General features: G+C 43.0%; 1 protein-coding gene across 6 annotated transcripts in view; it reads right to left on the minus strand.

Annotated features, from left to right (window-relative positions):
* Nucleotides 1–8,674: 8,674 nt before the first annotated feature.
* The window catches only part of SYT7 (synaptotagmin 7), a 382,921-nt gene continuing 374,584 nt past the window's right edge, over nucleotides 8,675–17,011 (minus strand). For all 6 annotated transcript variants that reach the window (XM_061609819.1, XM_061609813.1, XM_061609816.1 and 3 more), the window contains one exon: nucleotides 8,675–10,176. In XM_061609819.1, coding sequence (XP_061465803.1) covers nucleotides 10,072–10,176 — 105 coding nt within the window. In that variant the 3' untranslated portion in view covers nucleotides 8,675–10,071. The remainder of the gene's footprint in view (nucleotides 10,177–17,011) is intronic.

Raw genomic sequence — 17,011 nt, forward strand, 5'->3', positions numbered from 1 at the left:
GTTTTGAGTTGACTTATTGGATTGCAGCCTTAGTGACTGACTCACATCACTGCAATTTTGCATGAAATCCAGCACTCATTCTCAATCCCTGCAACCTATACTTTTAGGTCTGGTTTACTCCACTGCCACTTCCCATAGCTTGGAAACCCCAAGATTCCTGCTATCCATTTATCCACCTATGCCAGCATTTTTTGTAGGTACTGCCATCTCAAATGGCTTCTGTATCCACCCCACTGCTACTACTATCCAATAATTCTTCTACTATCCAATAATTCACCTAGAAAATGCCTAATTTTCCCCAAACCTGGCTGTGCTGGCAAAATAGTACTGACATTAATAGCCATCCATAAATATCCCTGTCAGTGTATGCATGTGTAAAAAGTCTTGCATTGGCTGTCAAAACTACTGTCAATTGGGGCATTCAGGTCCTGCAGAGGAATTTCTCAAGCTAAGCCAGTGGGTGTAGTATGTGTACAACTTCCAGTAATGTAGTGTTAATAGAACATTAGTGCCACCTAGTGGGTATTTAGCATGCTTGTATCTTCCTGGCTATTATTATACAGCCACATGAATGGCTGTATACTATAGCCAGCATGGGTTTTTCACATACTGCAATGTTAAATTGAAAATACCACCCCCATGCCATTCTGATGCTTCCCATAAGCTCATTTCAAAAACCAAAACCTTACAAAACTTATAGTCCTGAACTCAGAAACGCTTCTCTACATTTTCATGGCGACACACAAAACAGAGAGAATCGAGAGTTCAAAGTGTAAAAAGAGAGAAAAAAACCTCTAGACCCCTTTTGGACTTTTTTTCTGTCAAAGTTCTCATAATCTGTTGAAATTAATTAAAAATCAGCCATGTTCACTGAGTACCTGTAATCCTGTTAGACCTTGCCCCATACTCTGACCTTCATCTTCTGCAGTTTAAAAGTTAAAAAAATGTCTGGCTGTTTTTTAATTAATTTAAGAAATTTTGGCTTGAACTCAATGGTAATGTCAGGCATGCTCAGTAAGAACCAACAGTCAGTGTTCTAAAAGCCAGACTTGCAACTGCTGGGCTTGGCTAATCAGGGAGCCACACCCACGCCAGACTTTGATTTCACTTGAGGCAGTCACAGTTTCAAAGAATCCTGGGAAGTGTAGTTTGTGAAGGGTGCTGGGAGGAGACGCCTATTCCCCTGACAGAGCTCCAGTGGCCAGACTGGTTTAACAGTCAGCCACTCTGACTGAAGCTTTGTGAGAGGAACAGGGTGACTCCTAGCAACTCTCAGCACCTTTCATTACCTACACTTCCCAGGATTCTTTGGGAGAAGCCATGACTGTCTAAAGTGAAATAAAGGTCTGGTGTGGATGTGGCCAGGGACAGCTTTGGTCTAAATTTGGGTGGCAGGCTACATGTGCCTGCTGTAGAATAAAAAGATGGGGGAAATGCTGAAAACCAATTATACTGTTCACAATGTTCTCCTTTTGGAAAGGAAAGGGGCTTCTCCTCTGCCCAGTGCCCGCCCACCCAATCTCCTCCCCCCCTTTCCCCCCTCCCTGCCCTTTCCCCAGGTCAGTTTCACTTATCCTAAACATGATTGCACAGAAATAAATCCCATTGAACTCAAAAAGTATGCACATGATCAAACCCACACTCCTTTTCTCCTCCCTCCCATCCTCTCCTTCTTGCCCCTTCCCTCCCCCTTCCTTTGCCCCTTCCTCCACCCCCCTCCTCCCTGTGGTCAGTTTTACCTATCTTAAGCATGGTTGTACAGGAGTAAATCCCAACTGAATTTAATAAGCATGCAAATGATCAAACCTGCCCTCTCCTCCTCCTTCCTCCCATCACCTCTCTTTTGCCCCCTCCCTCCTCCTTCCTTTGCCCCTCCCCTTCCAAGCCCTCCTTCCACTTTCTCCTTCCCTTTCCTCTCCATTTCCCCTCCTCCTCCCCCATGGTCAATTTTACCTATCCTAACCTAGATTGCATGGGAAGAAATCCCTTTGAATTCAATAAGCATGCAAATGATCAGACCTGCCTTTTCTTTCCTTCCCCTCTCCTCTCCTTTTCCTCCCCTCCTCCTCCTCTCTTCCTTTTCCTCCTCCCCACCCACTCCAGCCCTCCGCCCTCCCCCCAAGTCAGTTTTACCTATCCCTAAGAATGGTTGCATGGGAGTAAATCCCATTGAACTCAAACATTCAAATGATCAAAACTGCCCTTCTCCTACCCTCCCCCCTTGCCTGCTCCCCTCCCTCCTCCCCTTCCTCCCCTCCCTCCTCCTCCTCCTCCTCCCCTCCCCATCCCCTGTGGTCAGTTTCACCTATCCTAAGCATGATTTCAGAGCAGTAAATCCCACTGAACTCTACTGAGTTCAATAAGCATGCAACTTATCAATCCATTCTCAGCAAACTTGCACAGGATCCCATTTCTTACCTTCCGCATTAAAAAGCAGATAAATTCACTAATAGGCAAAAAACTTTGCAGTTTAAGAACGTACCTATAGCCCACAGACATTTCTATCAAACTTTAAAAAGCAGGGACATTAGGCAGCTATAGTGAATGCACCAGGGTAGCAGGAGACCTGACCTCCTCGCTGAGATATTGTACTGATCTACACATTTGTCAAAATGCAAACACAATTTGGGTTGGTCTTTCACAGTCCAATCCACTTCCAGTGTAGCTTGGAAGAATTTGGTAACATGTGCCTCTGAGCATACGGTGAGTGGTGGCAATACCGGCAATCAGCCCAAATAATAGAAAGAAGACATGTGCTGTGCTGATCTTGTTTTAGCAGGGAGAAAGCAACACTATTAAGATACAGTTGATATAGTCACTTTAAATATGTTTGATTTACTCTGCAATTTTAGTGAAGTTTCCTATAGTAAATCATTTTCTTTTGCTTCTGTTCTGTTAATATGTGAAGCACAGCAACACGTTGCAAAATATACACTAAAAAACTCCAAAAACAACTGTGGAATAATGGCACTGGCTATTCTGCAGAATAGTCTCCAGTGGACATCAGGAGTGTCTCAGTTTGCACAAGATAAAACAGTGGGAGGTGAAATATACTCTAGCAAAATTCTAGGTTTGCTCTATATTTTTGATTGACCATGCCCACCTTTCCTTAAATGAAATAGTTTAAACATAGTAGGCTGAAAACATGCATCTTGGGCAGGCCAAGTTTGCTTTTTCCAACAGCTAGAGTAATTGCTTAAATAGCAACATATTGTAATCAGTCTGATTTTACATCAAACTACAGTTTCAGTTTTAACTGTTAACGCACCCAAAATAGAAATGGAACATAACCTCCAATTTGAAACACAAAAGGCTGTCTTCACCATCATATGACATTGACCAATAAAAAGGCTTTGAAATTAATAAAAATAAATTTGACACAGGTTTCTAGGATGAATAATGAGGGAAATAAAATTTTCTAGATTAGATTCTCTGTAGAAACAATAGTAACACAGGAAAGAAGCAAAGTAAGAAGGACACCAACAAACATACAAAAATATAATTCTCCATCTTTGGAGATGGCAGGTGTTGCCACCACTCACCATATGCTGCGCAGAGGCACATGTTACCATATTCTTCCAAGCTACACAGCACGTGGATTGGACTGTGAAAGACCAACCCAAATTGTGTTCGAATTTCGACAAATTTGTAGGGCAATACAATATCCCTGGTGCATTCACTATAGCTGCCCAATTTCCCTGCTTTTTAAAGTTTGATGGAAATATCTGTGGGCTGTAGGTACATTCTTAAACTGCAAGGTTTTTTTGCCTATTAGTGAATCTATATCTCATCTGCTATGGTTCTTGATGAGAAGGGGACTGATATTGTTGACTGACTACCCCATATATCATCTCAAGGCCTCGGAGTGCATATCAAGTGAGCAATTTATTGACTGGCAAAAGACAACCAACCATGCAACAACCTCTCATTTGAAACCAGACAATGCTTGCTAGCTTTGTGCTCTGCAAGGGTAAATGAAGGGCCTGTGACATGGGCAGCCTGAGCAAAAAATAAAATGAAGGGTGGCTGGTAAAGTGACTGGCAAAGAGTCCATCTGGTCCTCACATTAGCAGAGAAGGTCATCCAGCAGCCTCTGGTAATAGGGACTGGGCCATATGCAGAAAAAGATCATGAGGAATCGATCTAGGCAGCAGTGATAGCTGCTCTTGTGTGCAAAGATGGCTTAAGAAATGTTGGCTAGAGACATGAAGGCCTGACAAAAGAAATCTGGAAAAATTAGGGGGCGGGGAACCATATTTTTCCCTGTTTTTCCCCTCAATTTTTTGAAAAATATATTTTTCCCGGGTTTTTCCATGGGCTTTCACAACATCCAAATGGTACTCTCCATAGTAGCCAAAACACAGTAATACACTTTTACATATAAGATTTTAGCTGTTAGAATCATATTAAATAACAGGTTCTCCCTGTTTTGAAGGACTGTGTCTTTCAAATAAATGAATGGAAATATTTTTTGGGTTTAGCTGAACAGGGTGTTTCAAAATGTTTCTTATATTAGATACGATTTCCTGCCAGATTTTTTTCCTTCAGGACGGTTCCACAGACACTGAATGAAATCTGTGGTAACTGATCTGCTTTTCCAACAGTTATCATTACTGGTATTACAAATTCTAAGTGGAGTTAAATAAAATGTTGTGCATAATTTCACTGAATTGTCTATCAAAGTTAAAAATGCTGGATATTAGTTAATATTACCTCAAATGTATTTTGATGTATCTGTTATGATAGTTGCCTTAATCACCGCTTCCTGTAACATAATCCACCTGAGTATCTTCTCCCGTATGAAAAATAATTTGCTCTATTTGAGACTTTTGTTTTGTTTTGCTGTACTAATTTTTCACAGTTACTTTCCTTGATCCTTCTCTATACATTTTGATCCAATTGTTTAAGTCTCTAATCTGAAATATTCATGCAATATGGCTCCTATGTATCTCAAGCTTTGCCTCAGAGAGCTTCAGCTATGGGGCGGTATATAAGTACAATAAATAAATAAACAAATAAATAAATTTGACCAATGGGCTTCTTTTGGTTATTGGAGATCAGCAAATTTCTCAGTTCCTCCTGACTGCCAGTTAGGGAATAGGCCTATCACAACATTTTTGTCAAACTATGGATGAAATAAAAACAGAAGCAACTGGGGAGGTTGATGAGCACAAATTATTTTTACATTTATCCCTTATCTTCCATAAAACTGGGAAGATACTGGACCCCATCTCTAATTTTCTTTCTTTAGTCTTCATCCATAGTAATGCATTTGGTGGAACTTTTATGAAACATTGTTCTAGTTCCCTTATATCAGGGGTTCCCAAACAGTGTTCCATGGACCACCAGTGGTCTGTGAGCTTCATTCAGGTGGTCCATGGCATGTTTATGAAGAACAATTACTATTTGAATTCTATAGAATTCCATGGAATTCAGATTGTAATACAATGATAGATAGACAGACAGACAGACAGACAGACAGACAGATAGATAGATAGATAGATAGATAGATAGATAGATAGATAGATAGATAGATAGATAGATAGATAGATAGATAGATAGGTAGATAGGTAGATAGATAAAAGAAAAAATACAATTAAAAATCATGAGGCATCTAGCACAGCATATTCTGATTACTACAGGTCAAAAAATGTTGCATTGTATTCAACTAAGAACTACTCAAAGCAGACCTATTCAAATGAATGAACCTAAGTCAGTCATGTCCTTTAACTTCAGTGGGTCTACTGTGAGTAGGACTAGCATTATTAAGTGGTCCACCAAGACCCTTGGCAATTTTCAAGTGGTCCATTGGGGAACAAAGTTGGGGAACCACTACCTTATATAATCTTGTCCTGGTTTGTAGTACCAGTTGGCAATGCAAACTGAATACCTTGCTTGGTATTAGTTTTTCAGATATGAAAATGAAAGTCTTCCTTCTGGAAATACTGGGGAGGGAAAACTAATGTCCCTGCTTAAGGGAATGATTCATTAAACTATAGGAACTGGCAACTTTGAACAGAATCACTTGGATCTTAGGTGGTCTAATGAAGGACTCCCCCAAGAAATAGATTTGAATAGGAATGGGCAATGTTTAAAGAACGTTGGAATACAAGCAGAGGATGACAAGATATTATCCATTTTTGGTGTTATGAGAAGGTACGTCAATGGCAGGAGTGGGCAATGTGGTGCCCTCCAGATATTGTTGGACTCCAGCTCCTATCAACCCCAGCCAGCATGGTTAATGGTTAGAGGTGCTGGGAACTGGAGTCCAACAATGTCTGGAGGGCAGCAAGTTGTCTAGTCCTGGTCTATGGTCTTCCTTAAATACTATCAAACTATAAACTCAAAAACAGAATATACAAACAAATCCGACCATTTACAGTTTGCTACCTTTTCGTGGTACTCCCAAATCTGCCTCTACTTGCCTAAGGGTAGGGCCAGCCCTGTCAAAATGTCAGGCCTTACAAATAGGCCTCTGTACGCCTATTTATATTTATGGAGCTGATGGGGTGGGAGCATTGGGAGGGATGAATCAGCTGCTAGGCAGATGATTGGTTGATATCCTGAGGAGGTGAAAAGAGACAGAGACACTACAGCTTCCTGGGCCTTTTGATCAAGCAAGCTTGCCCTACTCTAGAGATACAAGTGGTGTGCCAATAGCCTGTGTGTCCTGACTGCAATCTGGGAATGCAAATTCAGGTCTGATTCACACAACCAATGCAACCCCTACCATTAAGCAAACGGAGATTACCACTTCTGGTGGCAGATACAGGGAGGCCGCAATAGCCAGGGCCAGCACCAGGCATGTGTGAGCCCTTGGGCATCAGATGTCAGACTTTAGAACAGGGTTGTGATGTCCCCAATACCCCTCCTGCAGCCAGCATGGGCTTAAATAGGCCTGGCTGCCCTTCCTCCTGCATTGCCACATCAGCGTGCTAGCATGCTGCATGCACATACTTGCCATCACCCGAGACAGCAGCAGGAGCGTCAACCCCTTATCCCAGGCCTCAAATCACATCCTGTGACCCAACGCTGGAGCAGATTGTACAGCGGGAGCTCCACCCTCCCAGACAATATCCCCTGATGTAGCTGGCACAGGCTACCCTGCCTCCTGCACTGCCTTGTCAGTGTGCCAGCACACTATGTGCACATGCCTGCCATCATTGAAGATGGGGTGGGTGTGTCAACCCCTTACTGCAAACCACAAACCACACTCCGTGATCCAATGTTGGAGTGGATTGTGGAGCTCCACCCTCCCAGCCTATAGATTTCGGAAGGGCCCTTCTGAGCCATAGGGGCCCTCAAGCCTATGCCCAACCTGGCCCCTTGTTGGTGCCAGGGCTGCCAGTAGCAACCCTGTAGCTGTTCCTCCTAAGCCCCCTAGCCATTCTCTTCTGTTGGAGTACAGAGCTGTTAATATTACATGACATGTTCGTTCTGCCCCCCCAAACTAGCTTGCTGCATCTGGTACGGTGGAGGACACTATCCCAAGTGACAGTTCAGTCAGCTTCTGGATATGGAATGGGGAGAGGTACCATCTCCTCCTTTGTCTGAGGCAGCAAAATGTCTTGGGCTGGCCTTGCACACAATCATGTATGACATCTAGAAGCCAAAAATGTATCACAAGTGATTTTTTAAAATGTTGAATGAATGCTCTAAATATTTCAACACATCTTCAGATTGAGGCTCCATCTGCACAAACCCGTTCTGCAAATGTTCCCCAGTGTCATTTTCTACTTGTAGCTTGGGTCTTCGGCATGACAAATGGATTATATGAGTGTTTTGTTACATTCACATCACTGCCCACCACACACATGAGGAAGGATTGCAGTGGAGTGCAAGACTGAGTGGCAAGCTCATGTTGAATCATGCAGATGGACCTCTTCTACAGTGCATTCCAGTCTTTGGGGCAAGAAAGCATGTGCAGAGTGGTTGGGGGAAGTGGTCCAAAAAACTGGTTGGACTCATCTCAGGATGCAAGTTGTGATTAGAGCACTTATCAAATATTATTTATAAGATTAACCACAACATGCTCACCAAATCACTGAAAAAAATCATGTTGCCTTTAACACATTCACAAAGGGTTCTGTAGATTAATCCTTGTTCTCTGATTGCAAGAAGAATGTGGGAAGACTGAGATAAAGTTCTAGATCAGAGCTGAAATCAGGCACGACTTTTTTTTGTCAGTGTTCCACAGCTCTCACAGACCTGTCCACCTGTCAAGCCTTGAGATGCTTTCCTTTGCTGTTTTGGCTAAATGTCTAGGAGAATGTTCCTTGATATTATATCAGGCAATGAGGAAGAAAAAGCAGAGAAGTGACACATTGCACCAAGGACAAAGAGAATTCCTGCATTGCGCAGGGGGTTGGACTTGATGGCCTTATAGGAGGCCCCTTCCAACTCTACTATTCTATGATTCTATGAAATCCAAGATCTAAGTTGGAGTTATTGCATAGACAATCCATGCAATAATTCTAACTAGAGAACCGGATTATTTTGCCAACATAAAGGGTAGTAGTCAGTGCTAACCCTACTCAGAGTAGATCCATTGAAGTTTACACATGGTTAATGGAAATTCATTAATTTCAACAGGTCTCTACTCTGAGTAGGACTTTGTTGAATACAACCCAAAGTTGTATTCAACTACTCATACTCACTTTAGGAAAGTGGTGGCTTCTCTTGGCATAATCTACATTTCGGATATGTGAATTCCAAGTAAGATGTCAGTTTCCATTAGCAGAGCTGTAGGAGAGTACAGAAAGTGGGAAGGTGATTAGCTGGAAATTATACAGATGTTTGCTTGTTTCCAATGGAAGGGCTGCTATGGGTTGAGTGAAAACAAGCTTTGGAATCAAGATGGGGGAAGTCAGATTTGTTCCATGACAGATTGGAGTGGGTAGGATGCTCGTGCCTGGCTGAGTAGAGAAAACAGATGAACCGCTTAGGGCCCTGTGTGACAAGGGTGATGGGATGTTGAAAGGGGTCAGTTTGAATTGCTTACCCCAGACAATTTGGGACTGATCAGCATGTCTCCTTTACTTCTGCCAAGCAAAAGGGACAATTAAAAGTTAAGCTCCCCCTAGTGCTACAATGACACTTCAGCTTGGAACATGTGCTTTGTGGGTTCTAGTGTAGTTAAGAAAATGGCTTCCTCGCCTCTCACGGTTCGCCTGAATCAAAGCTCTGAAATCTGTTACTCCCTCTTTCCCACATGGCATAAGCTCTCCATCAATTCTTGCTGGGCAGTTAAGTCAAACTCCCTCAGAGAAACAATTTATCTAGGACTGAGAGAGAAAGAGAACACAAGTGACACACAAATGCCCTGCACGCATAGTTACAACACACACACAACACACACAGGGGGCTATGGGAGCTTCATGGCTCCTCTCCCCTTTTTTCTGAGAGGCCCAGCTAGGACAAAGATCTAGCCAGCATTATTATTTATATTATTCTTATTACTCTTACAAGTTTTATTGAATTATAACAAAGCAACCTCATTGAAACAGAGCAAGTGATCTCCTTGCCATGCCACCTTTTAGGTCAGTGCAGCCACTGGCAGGGGCCAGCTTTCTCATGGCGGAATAGGGTGCCATCCCAATTAGCCTTTGGCTGGAAGAACTCATAGGAAGTCTTGTATGGCAGCAGCAGACCCCTCTCCTCCCATCATGCCAGTGCCATTGCTACACTGTAAACTCAAACAATTCAGTGCTGAGGCCACCGTCAGCTGGAGGGCTGATCTGCTCTGGTCTCTCTCTCTCTCTCTCTCTCTCTCTCTCTCTCTCTCTCTCTCTCTTCTACATAAGGAGTCTGAAGGAAAGGCTAAAGCAGGAGGTTGGGTATTAACAATGCTCCTGATGCTGCTGCATACTGAACCAGCACATTGGGCACCGATACCACTTTCCCAGAGTTTAGTACATGTTGCAGGTTCGCACCCTTAGCCTATGGTCATTCCCAAGCTTTTCCCTCGGGGGAGACCTAGGTGCAGCTGTTGTGCATAAAGTAGTGAGAGTGTGGCCAATAAATGTTGACTTGGTGCATTGAAACCCAGAGCGAGTCCTTGGCTTCTCCCTCTCAGGCCTTCAGCTGGTGCCACTGTGCCACTGCCTGCCGGGGGTGTGCGATCATATCCTTCCAGTGCTTCACTTCACCTGGGCCACTCTTCCATGACAGGTAGATCTAGTAGGGATGGGAAACAAATCACACACAGGTCAGAATGCAGAAGGGGTGACTTTTCTTGCCTTCAGTGCATGGAAATCTCCCAGTCGCAACCTTTTCTGGCATTTACTCCTTCAGCAAATGCTGATTCTATTCAATCCTCTTATTTATTTTCTTCATCCCCTCCCACGCTTTTTGGTTTCCCGTTTGCTCTTCTAAAGCTTTGTTAATTCCATCTTCCCCCTGCCTCCACTTTGGTCCTCATTGCTTTCCTATATCCTTCACAAGCCAATGGCTTGTTTCACATTCATAATATTTCGAACTGCCCATATCATATCAGAATCAATCCTTCCAACCCTAATGGATAAACCAGATGTGACAGGGGCAGTCTTTGTTTATGTATCTGTGCCTCATTTATATATAGATTGGGTCTGCATGTCTGATTTTTACATCAAAAAGGGTGTAATAGGTGAGGGAACCTGAATCCAGCACCCATGTAACCTCCTCATGACTTGTCACTGCAGGCACTTTTCTCTTACTCCAGCTCCAACGCTGGAAGTAAGCCACGTTGAGGGGAAAGTGTTGATGGGGCCATGGGGAGGTAAGACTGGAGAGGGTTCAGCTCCTCTCATCTGTGTGTCCCTATGGACATTAAAATTAGACCCTCACACCCAGCTTCTTACATGAATAAGGAAGACTCATGGACCACAGTGGTGTTTCTGTCACATTTAGTTTGGTTCTGTGTCCAGTGTGGAGATGTAACTACTGGCATATGCAATGTGCCCATACTAAGTATTCCAAATGTAGAGGGGGTGGCACCATGCGTGAAAAGTGGTGGTTAGAGATTGCAGAGTGCAGAAGTCACCCAGAGAGCATGGGGCTGTCCCAGAGGTTTAAATTTACAGACACTCAGCAAGGACCACTGCACCCTGACATTTCCTTGGGTGCTTTTCTTTGTTTAATCACTCCCAATCACCCTGTGATTATGGTTACACCCAGCAGAGTTTCCACAATCACAGCAGCAATTTTGTTGGACCTGCCACGATCATGGAAATTGCTTGCTTGTGTGTACTGGTGCACTGCCAGTTCACACAATTCTTTTCTCTGGTGTGCACAAGCACATGGAAGAAAAGCATTGGGGAAAATGTCTGTAAAAACAGGCCCCCTGATTCGTCAATATGTAAAATTTCATCAACAGACTTCATGTTCTAAAAAAGTACTGGTTGTTTGCTGAGTATTATGGACTGCTGGTGGTGGTTGATAATGTTATTAGGGACATTGCTAGGCACTTTAAGAACTTGGGGCACAGGACCATGACACGAATGTGCACATTCTGATTTATTTGTCTGGATGTCTCTGGGCAAATTAAGATGGTGGGTGGCTGGGGACTCACTAGCACTGTGCATCTAGCAGCCCTATAAGCAAAGTTGTTGTTGATGATGACGAAGTCGTTTAAAAAGGGGGAGGGTAAGTGACAGAAGATCCAGAGCTCAATGCAAAAGGCACCGGCAGGGCTAGCCCTGCCATGAGGCAGAGTGAGTCGTTCACCTCAGGCAGCCCATACTGAGAGTCAGGGAGTAGAAAAAACTGTGTGTGCCACATGTCCTGCCCTGCTATAGCCTGTTGCTCTCAGGTGCAGGGGAGAGTGCTGTCCCATAAACAGTGCCGACTAAGATTCACCTGCTGGTCTGATTGGCTTTTGTACATGAAATTAGGGGCAAGGTGCTATCTTGTCTTTTGCCTGAGGTAGCAAACTGTCTTGGGCTGGCTCTGGAGCCAGGGCTCCAACTCCTACACATTGCTCCTTTGACACTGCTGTCTTCCTTCACAACTTCCATTTTAGTTAGGAACAGGAGCTGCTTCACACTGAAAGACACTTAGGACACATGTAGCCCAGCATTGCCATGGGTGACTGTCAGTGTTTCTCAGGCCTGCTGCTGCTTGATGTTCTTTCCATTATTGGTGTTAGAGATTGAATCTGAGGCCTCTTGTCGTGCTAATTTATACTTTACAGGGAAGCGGCATGGATTTTTGTAAATATTGTTTTGTTGATGAACTGCACCACAAAATTCTAGTAAGTGCGAATTTCTAAGGATAGCTGTGTTTTTGTTCTCATAATGATTCAGAAAGTGGTAATTTGATAAATTCTGCTTGAAATGTGAACTGAATCAAAATTCTCACCCATCCCTAATGCTAGACCATGTGGACCTTTGGTTTCATCCACTGTGGTTGTTCTTCTATTCAGAGGGACCCTCCACACCCACCATTGCTTTTAAAACAATATTGGTTCTGGTTTGTTGAGTATTTTTTTTTTTACTAACCTGTGAACACACCTCATTGCTTCAAGAAACCAGGCAAACTCCACTGTTCTGAAGCAGCAGTGTTTTTATTTTGCATACTATACTGCTGACAGAAAAAAAACCCTAAAGCGTTTTTCCCCACTCTTCAGCCAAAAAGGCTTCCAAAGTGGCTTCCAAAGATCAATAAGACAAATCATAATCAATAATAAAACCTTAAATGTTTTAAAAATCACCCATCTCTTTTACACACACGTCTCACCATTGTCACTTTGTGCAGAAGTCAAACACAAACCTCAGTGTGCAAAGTTTAACCCTGTTCCGGTTAAATTTAGCCAAACTCTTAACTTTGTTCACACAGAACGTTATAAGTCACTTCCTATCCCGAAACCACCAAACTTTCTCCTCATTTATTAGATTGCTTTTTTCGGGGGGGGGGGTGACCTTTAGGATAAATAAGGCTGTACTATATTAATTATGAGGGCCAGCTTGGTGTAGTGGTTAGAGTGTTGGACTAAGACCTGGGAGACCAGGGTTCGAATCCCCACACAGCCATGAAGCTCCCTGGGTGACCTTGGACCAGACACTGCCTCTCAGCCTCAGAGGAAGGCAATGGAAAAACCACCTCTGAATACCGCTTACCATGAAAACCCTATTAATAGGGTCACCATAAGTCAGGATCGACTTGAAGGCAGTACATTTACATTTATATTAATTATAAATGTACATAGTGTTCTTGGACATGACTGACTACTGCTGTTGGGTATGGATAAACTACAGCGATAGACTAGGAAACAGAAACTAAAGGGAAGGGGTAAATAGCTGCTCTTTAAGACCTAGGGGTTTCTGTATCCAGGTGTGGAAACTATTGATTTGTCAATCATAGCTCTGACTTCACTCATTGACTAAAACCACTGAAAAGGCAGGAAAAGCAAGGCTGGTTCATCTGTCTGCACATTTTGCTTCCTAACATCCTTAATATAAGGCAGATTGACTTACTTTTTTAAAAATGAAAGCTCAGAGTCTGGGCCCTCTTGCAGGCATGGCCCTGGTGCAGTTGTTCCAACTGCACCATGGATAATTCGGCCTTGATTGAGACAGCCAAGAAAAAAGAATTGAAGAAAGTGAGCAGGTCTCCCCAAGAAATAGGGACCTGATCAATCTTGAAAGCAGAAGATAGGGAGGCCATGAGATTTGGGCCAGCTGATCAGCTTGCCAGAGCTGAAGGGTGTGACTTGGTTTCTGAACAATGGGCTCCTTGATGCATCAGATTTGAGGGTTCCTCTTCAGTAATGGGAAGGGATGGAGATGGGGAGAAGGAACTCCACAGGAGAAATCCTATGCAGAGAAATGGGGTGTTTTTTTTTATCTAAAAGATTCCTGAAAAGCTGAGATGAAAAAAAAACCACCTTTTATGCTCCACTTGGGCTTAACAATTGCTGCCGTGGGCTCCTGCCGGGAGGAAGGGCTGGATATAAATCAAATAATAAATAAATAAACAATTAAAACAGAATCAAAAGATTTCAACTCCTGTATTCCTGGCAGTGATTGGGCGTGAAAGGTTTTTGAATGGTACCAGCCAGGCAGAGTTAGTTCTAAATCTCTGAGAAATGGCTTCCAAAAATGCCTAGTTTATTCTTCTGTCGAGGTGAGTGGGGGAAAAGCAATTTAACATATTTTTAGTTTATTTATTTATTTTAAAATATTTCTATCCTGCCCTTCTACCCTATAACAGGGCATTCAGGGCGGCTTACAAAAATAAAACCAAACACATACATAATAAAATTGTAAATAGTAAAATCACAAAAACATTAAAATAAATTAAAATATATAAAATATAATATATATATACACACATATATACATATATACATATATATAGGGAGTGGTACTACAGGGACTACAAAGGTAAAATTTAATGTAGCATAAAGAAGGCATATCTTTTGGGATTTTCTTGTGTTAGCCTCATGCCACTGAATGTTTTGATTACTTACTGAGTGAAGTGGGGAGAAAGAAGAAGTGACATTTTAAGTGATCATATCTTGAATTAACACTTCCAGAAGGAGTCTGATATTCTTTTATTTAAATTTAAATTTACAAGTGATAAGAGAGGATGGCAAAGATTTAGAGTGAAGGTGAGAGCAGTCAATGGATTTAGCAGGAGGTGTTGCAACTCAGCTTGCTTGAATGCGCCCAGCCTGAATTACTGTAATGGATGCTCTCTCCTTGCCCCTCCAGGTCAAAACAGAACTTTCCTTCTTGCAGGCTACCATTCATATAGCAAAAGCAGGATTTTAGGGGTACTTTGTAACATGGCTAGAAGTGCATTTTTCTTACTCTGGCTGGTTTGCCAGCTTTTGCCCCTTCTGGACTGAGATGACTTGGCCACAGTACTCCATGCTCTGATAACTTTCAGATTGGATTATTGCAATGCGCTCTATGTGAGAGTGCCTTTGAAGATGACTCAGAAACTTCAACTGGTCCAAAATGCAGCAGCCAGATTACTGGCTGGGGTTCCCTTTAGAACTCATATAACCCGTTTAAAAACAGCTACATTGGTTGCCAGTTTGTTTCCGGGCCCAGTTCAAGGTGCTCATATTAGTGTTTAAAGCTTAAACAACTTAGGTCCCAAATATCTGAAAGACCACCTCCTTCCCTACAGACCTTCTCAGGCACTGAGATCAGAAGAGGGGCCCTTTGGGAAGTTCAGGGAGGGCAGCCCAGGAGAGGGCATTCTCTGTGGCAGCCCCTAAGCTGTGGAACTCCCTACCCACCAAGGTGTGTCTGCCAACTTCGTTGTAAAACTTCTGCAAATGCTGAAGACGCACCTCTTTACCCTGGCCTTCAACACCTGAGATACATATTTTTAGGGCCTGCCTTATTTTCTGTGATGTTGCTGAGGTTGCTTTTAACTGTTTTTAATTATGTGTTTTAAAACTGTTGTAACCCGCCTTGGGACATTTGGGTGAAGAGTGGGCAATAATAATAATAATAATAATAATAATAATAATAATAATAATAATAATAATAATAAATTGCAAGTACTCTTGGATGAAACAGATTATCTTGACCCATTCCAATCTGGGTTCAGGCCTGGTTATAGGACTGAATCGGCCTTAGTCGCCCTGATGGATGACTTTTATCGGGAGAAGTACAGGGGGAGTGTGACCTTATTAGTCTTACTTGATCTCTCAGTGGCTTTTGATACCATCGACCATGGTATCCTTCTGGGCCAACTTGGTGAGATGGGTATTGAAGGTACTGTTTTACAGTGGTTCCGATCCTATCTCCAAGGTCATTTTCAAAGAATAGCATTGGGTGATTATCTTTCGCCCCCCTGACAGTTGTGCTGTGGGATGCTGCAGGGTACCATCTTGTCCCCCATGCTGTTTAACATCTAGATGAAGCCCTTGGGAGTGGTCATCAGGAGATTTGGGGCAAGGTGTCAGCAGTACGCTGACGATACCCAGCTCTATTTCTCTGTAACATCTGAATGGGGAGAGGCTGTGCAAGCCCTGGACCGCTGCTGGACTCGGTGGTGGGCTGGATGAGGGCCAATAAACTGAGTCTGAATCTAAGCAAGACGGAGGCACTGTAGGTTGGAGGTTCGCAAGTTCAGATAATTGGTCAGTTGCCTGCTTTGAATGGGGTTGTACTCCCTCTGAAAGAGCAGGTCTGTAGGCTGGGGGTGCTCCTGGATCCATCTTTGTCACTAGAGGCCCAGGCGACCTCAATGGCTAGGAGTGCCTTTTACCAGCTTCAGCTGGTAAGACAGCTGCAGCTCTTTCTGGACTGGGATAGCCTGACCACAGTTGTCCATACACTGGTAACCTCCAGGCTGGATTACTGTAATGTGCTGTATGTGGGGCTGCCCTTCAGGTTGGTCCAGAAGCTGCAGCTGGTGCAAAATGTAGCACCAAGACTGCTCACTGGGGCAGGGTATTGCCAAAATGTAACCCTGCTGCTGAAAGAACTGCACTGACTGCCCATTTGCTACCAGGTCAAGTTCAAGGTTCTAGTTTTGGTGTACAAAACCCTATATAGCTTGGGACCAGGATACCTGAAAGACCGTCTTATCCCTTATATGCCCAGTCGATCACTGCGCTCTGCAGATGAGGGCCTCCTGCAGATACCATCTTATCAGGAGGCTCGTTCTTCACAACATAGGAAACGGACCTTTAGTGTGGTGGTACTTACCCTGTGGAATTCCCTACCCTTAAATATTAGATAGGCGCCATCTCTGTTATCTTTTTGGCGCCTATTGAAGACCTTCCTCTTTCAACAAGCCTTTTAAGTTGAGACCTTATCCCAGTCTGCGTTGGAATTACTTTTTAATATGTTTTTAAACCTTTCTTAATATGTTTTAAACTTTTTTTTAAGATTCCTTCAAAGCTTTAAAAAAATGTCTTTAAAGATGTTTTGTTTTAATGTATTTTAAAGTCTGTTTTTATGATGTTTTAAAGTGTTTTTAGTGCTTTTGTTTGCTGCCCTGGGCTTCTGCTGGGAGGAAGGGCAGGATATAAATCATATAATAAATAAATTAATTAATTAACAACAAC

The sequence above is a fragment of the Rhineura floridana genome, chromosome 2 (genome assembly GCF_030035675.1).
Source record: "Rhineura floridana isolate rRhiFlo1 chromosome 2, rRhiFlo1.hap2, whole genome shotgun sequence".
NCBI lineage: Eukaryota > Metazoa > Chordata > Lepidosauria > Squamata > Rhineuridae > Rhineura > Rhineura floridana.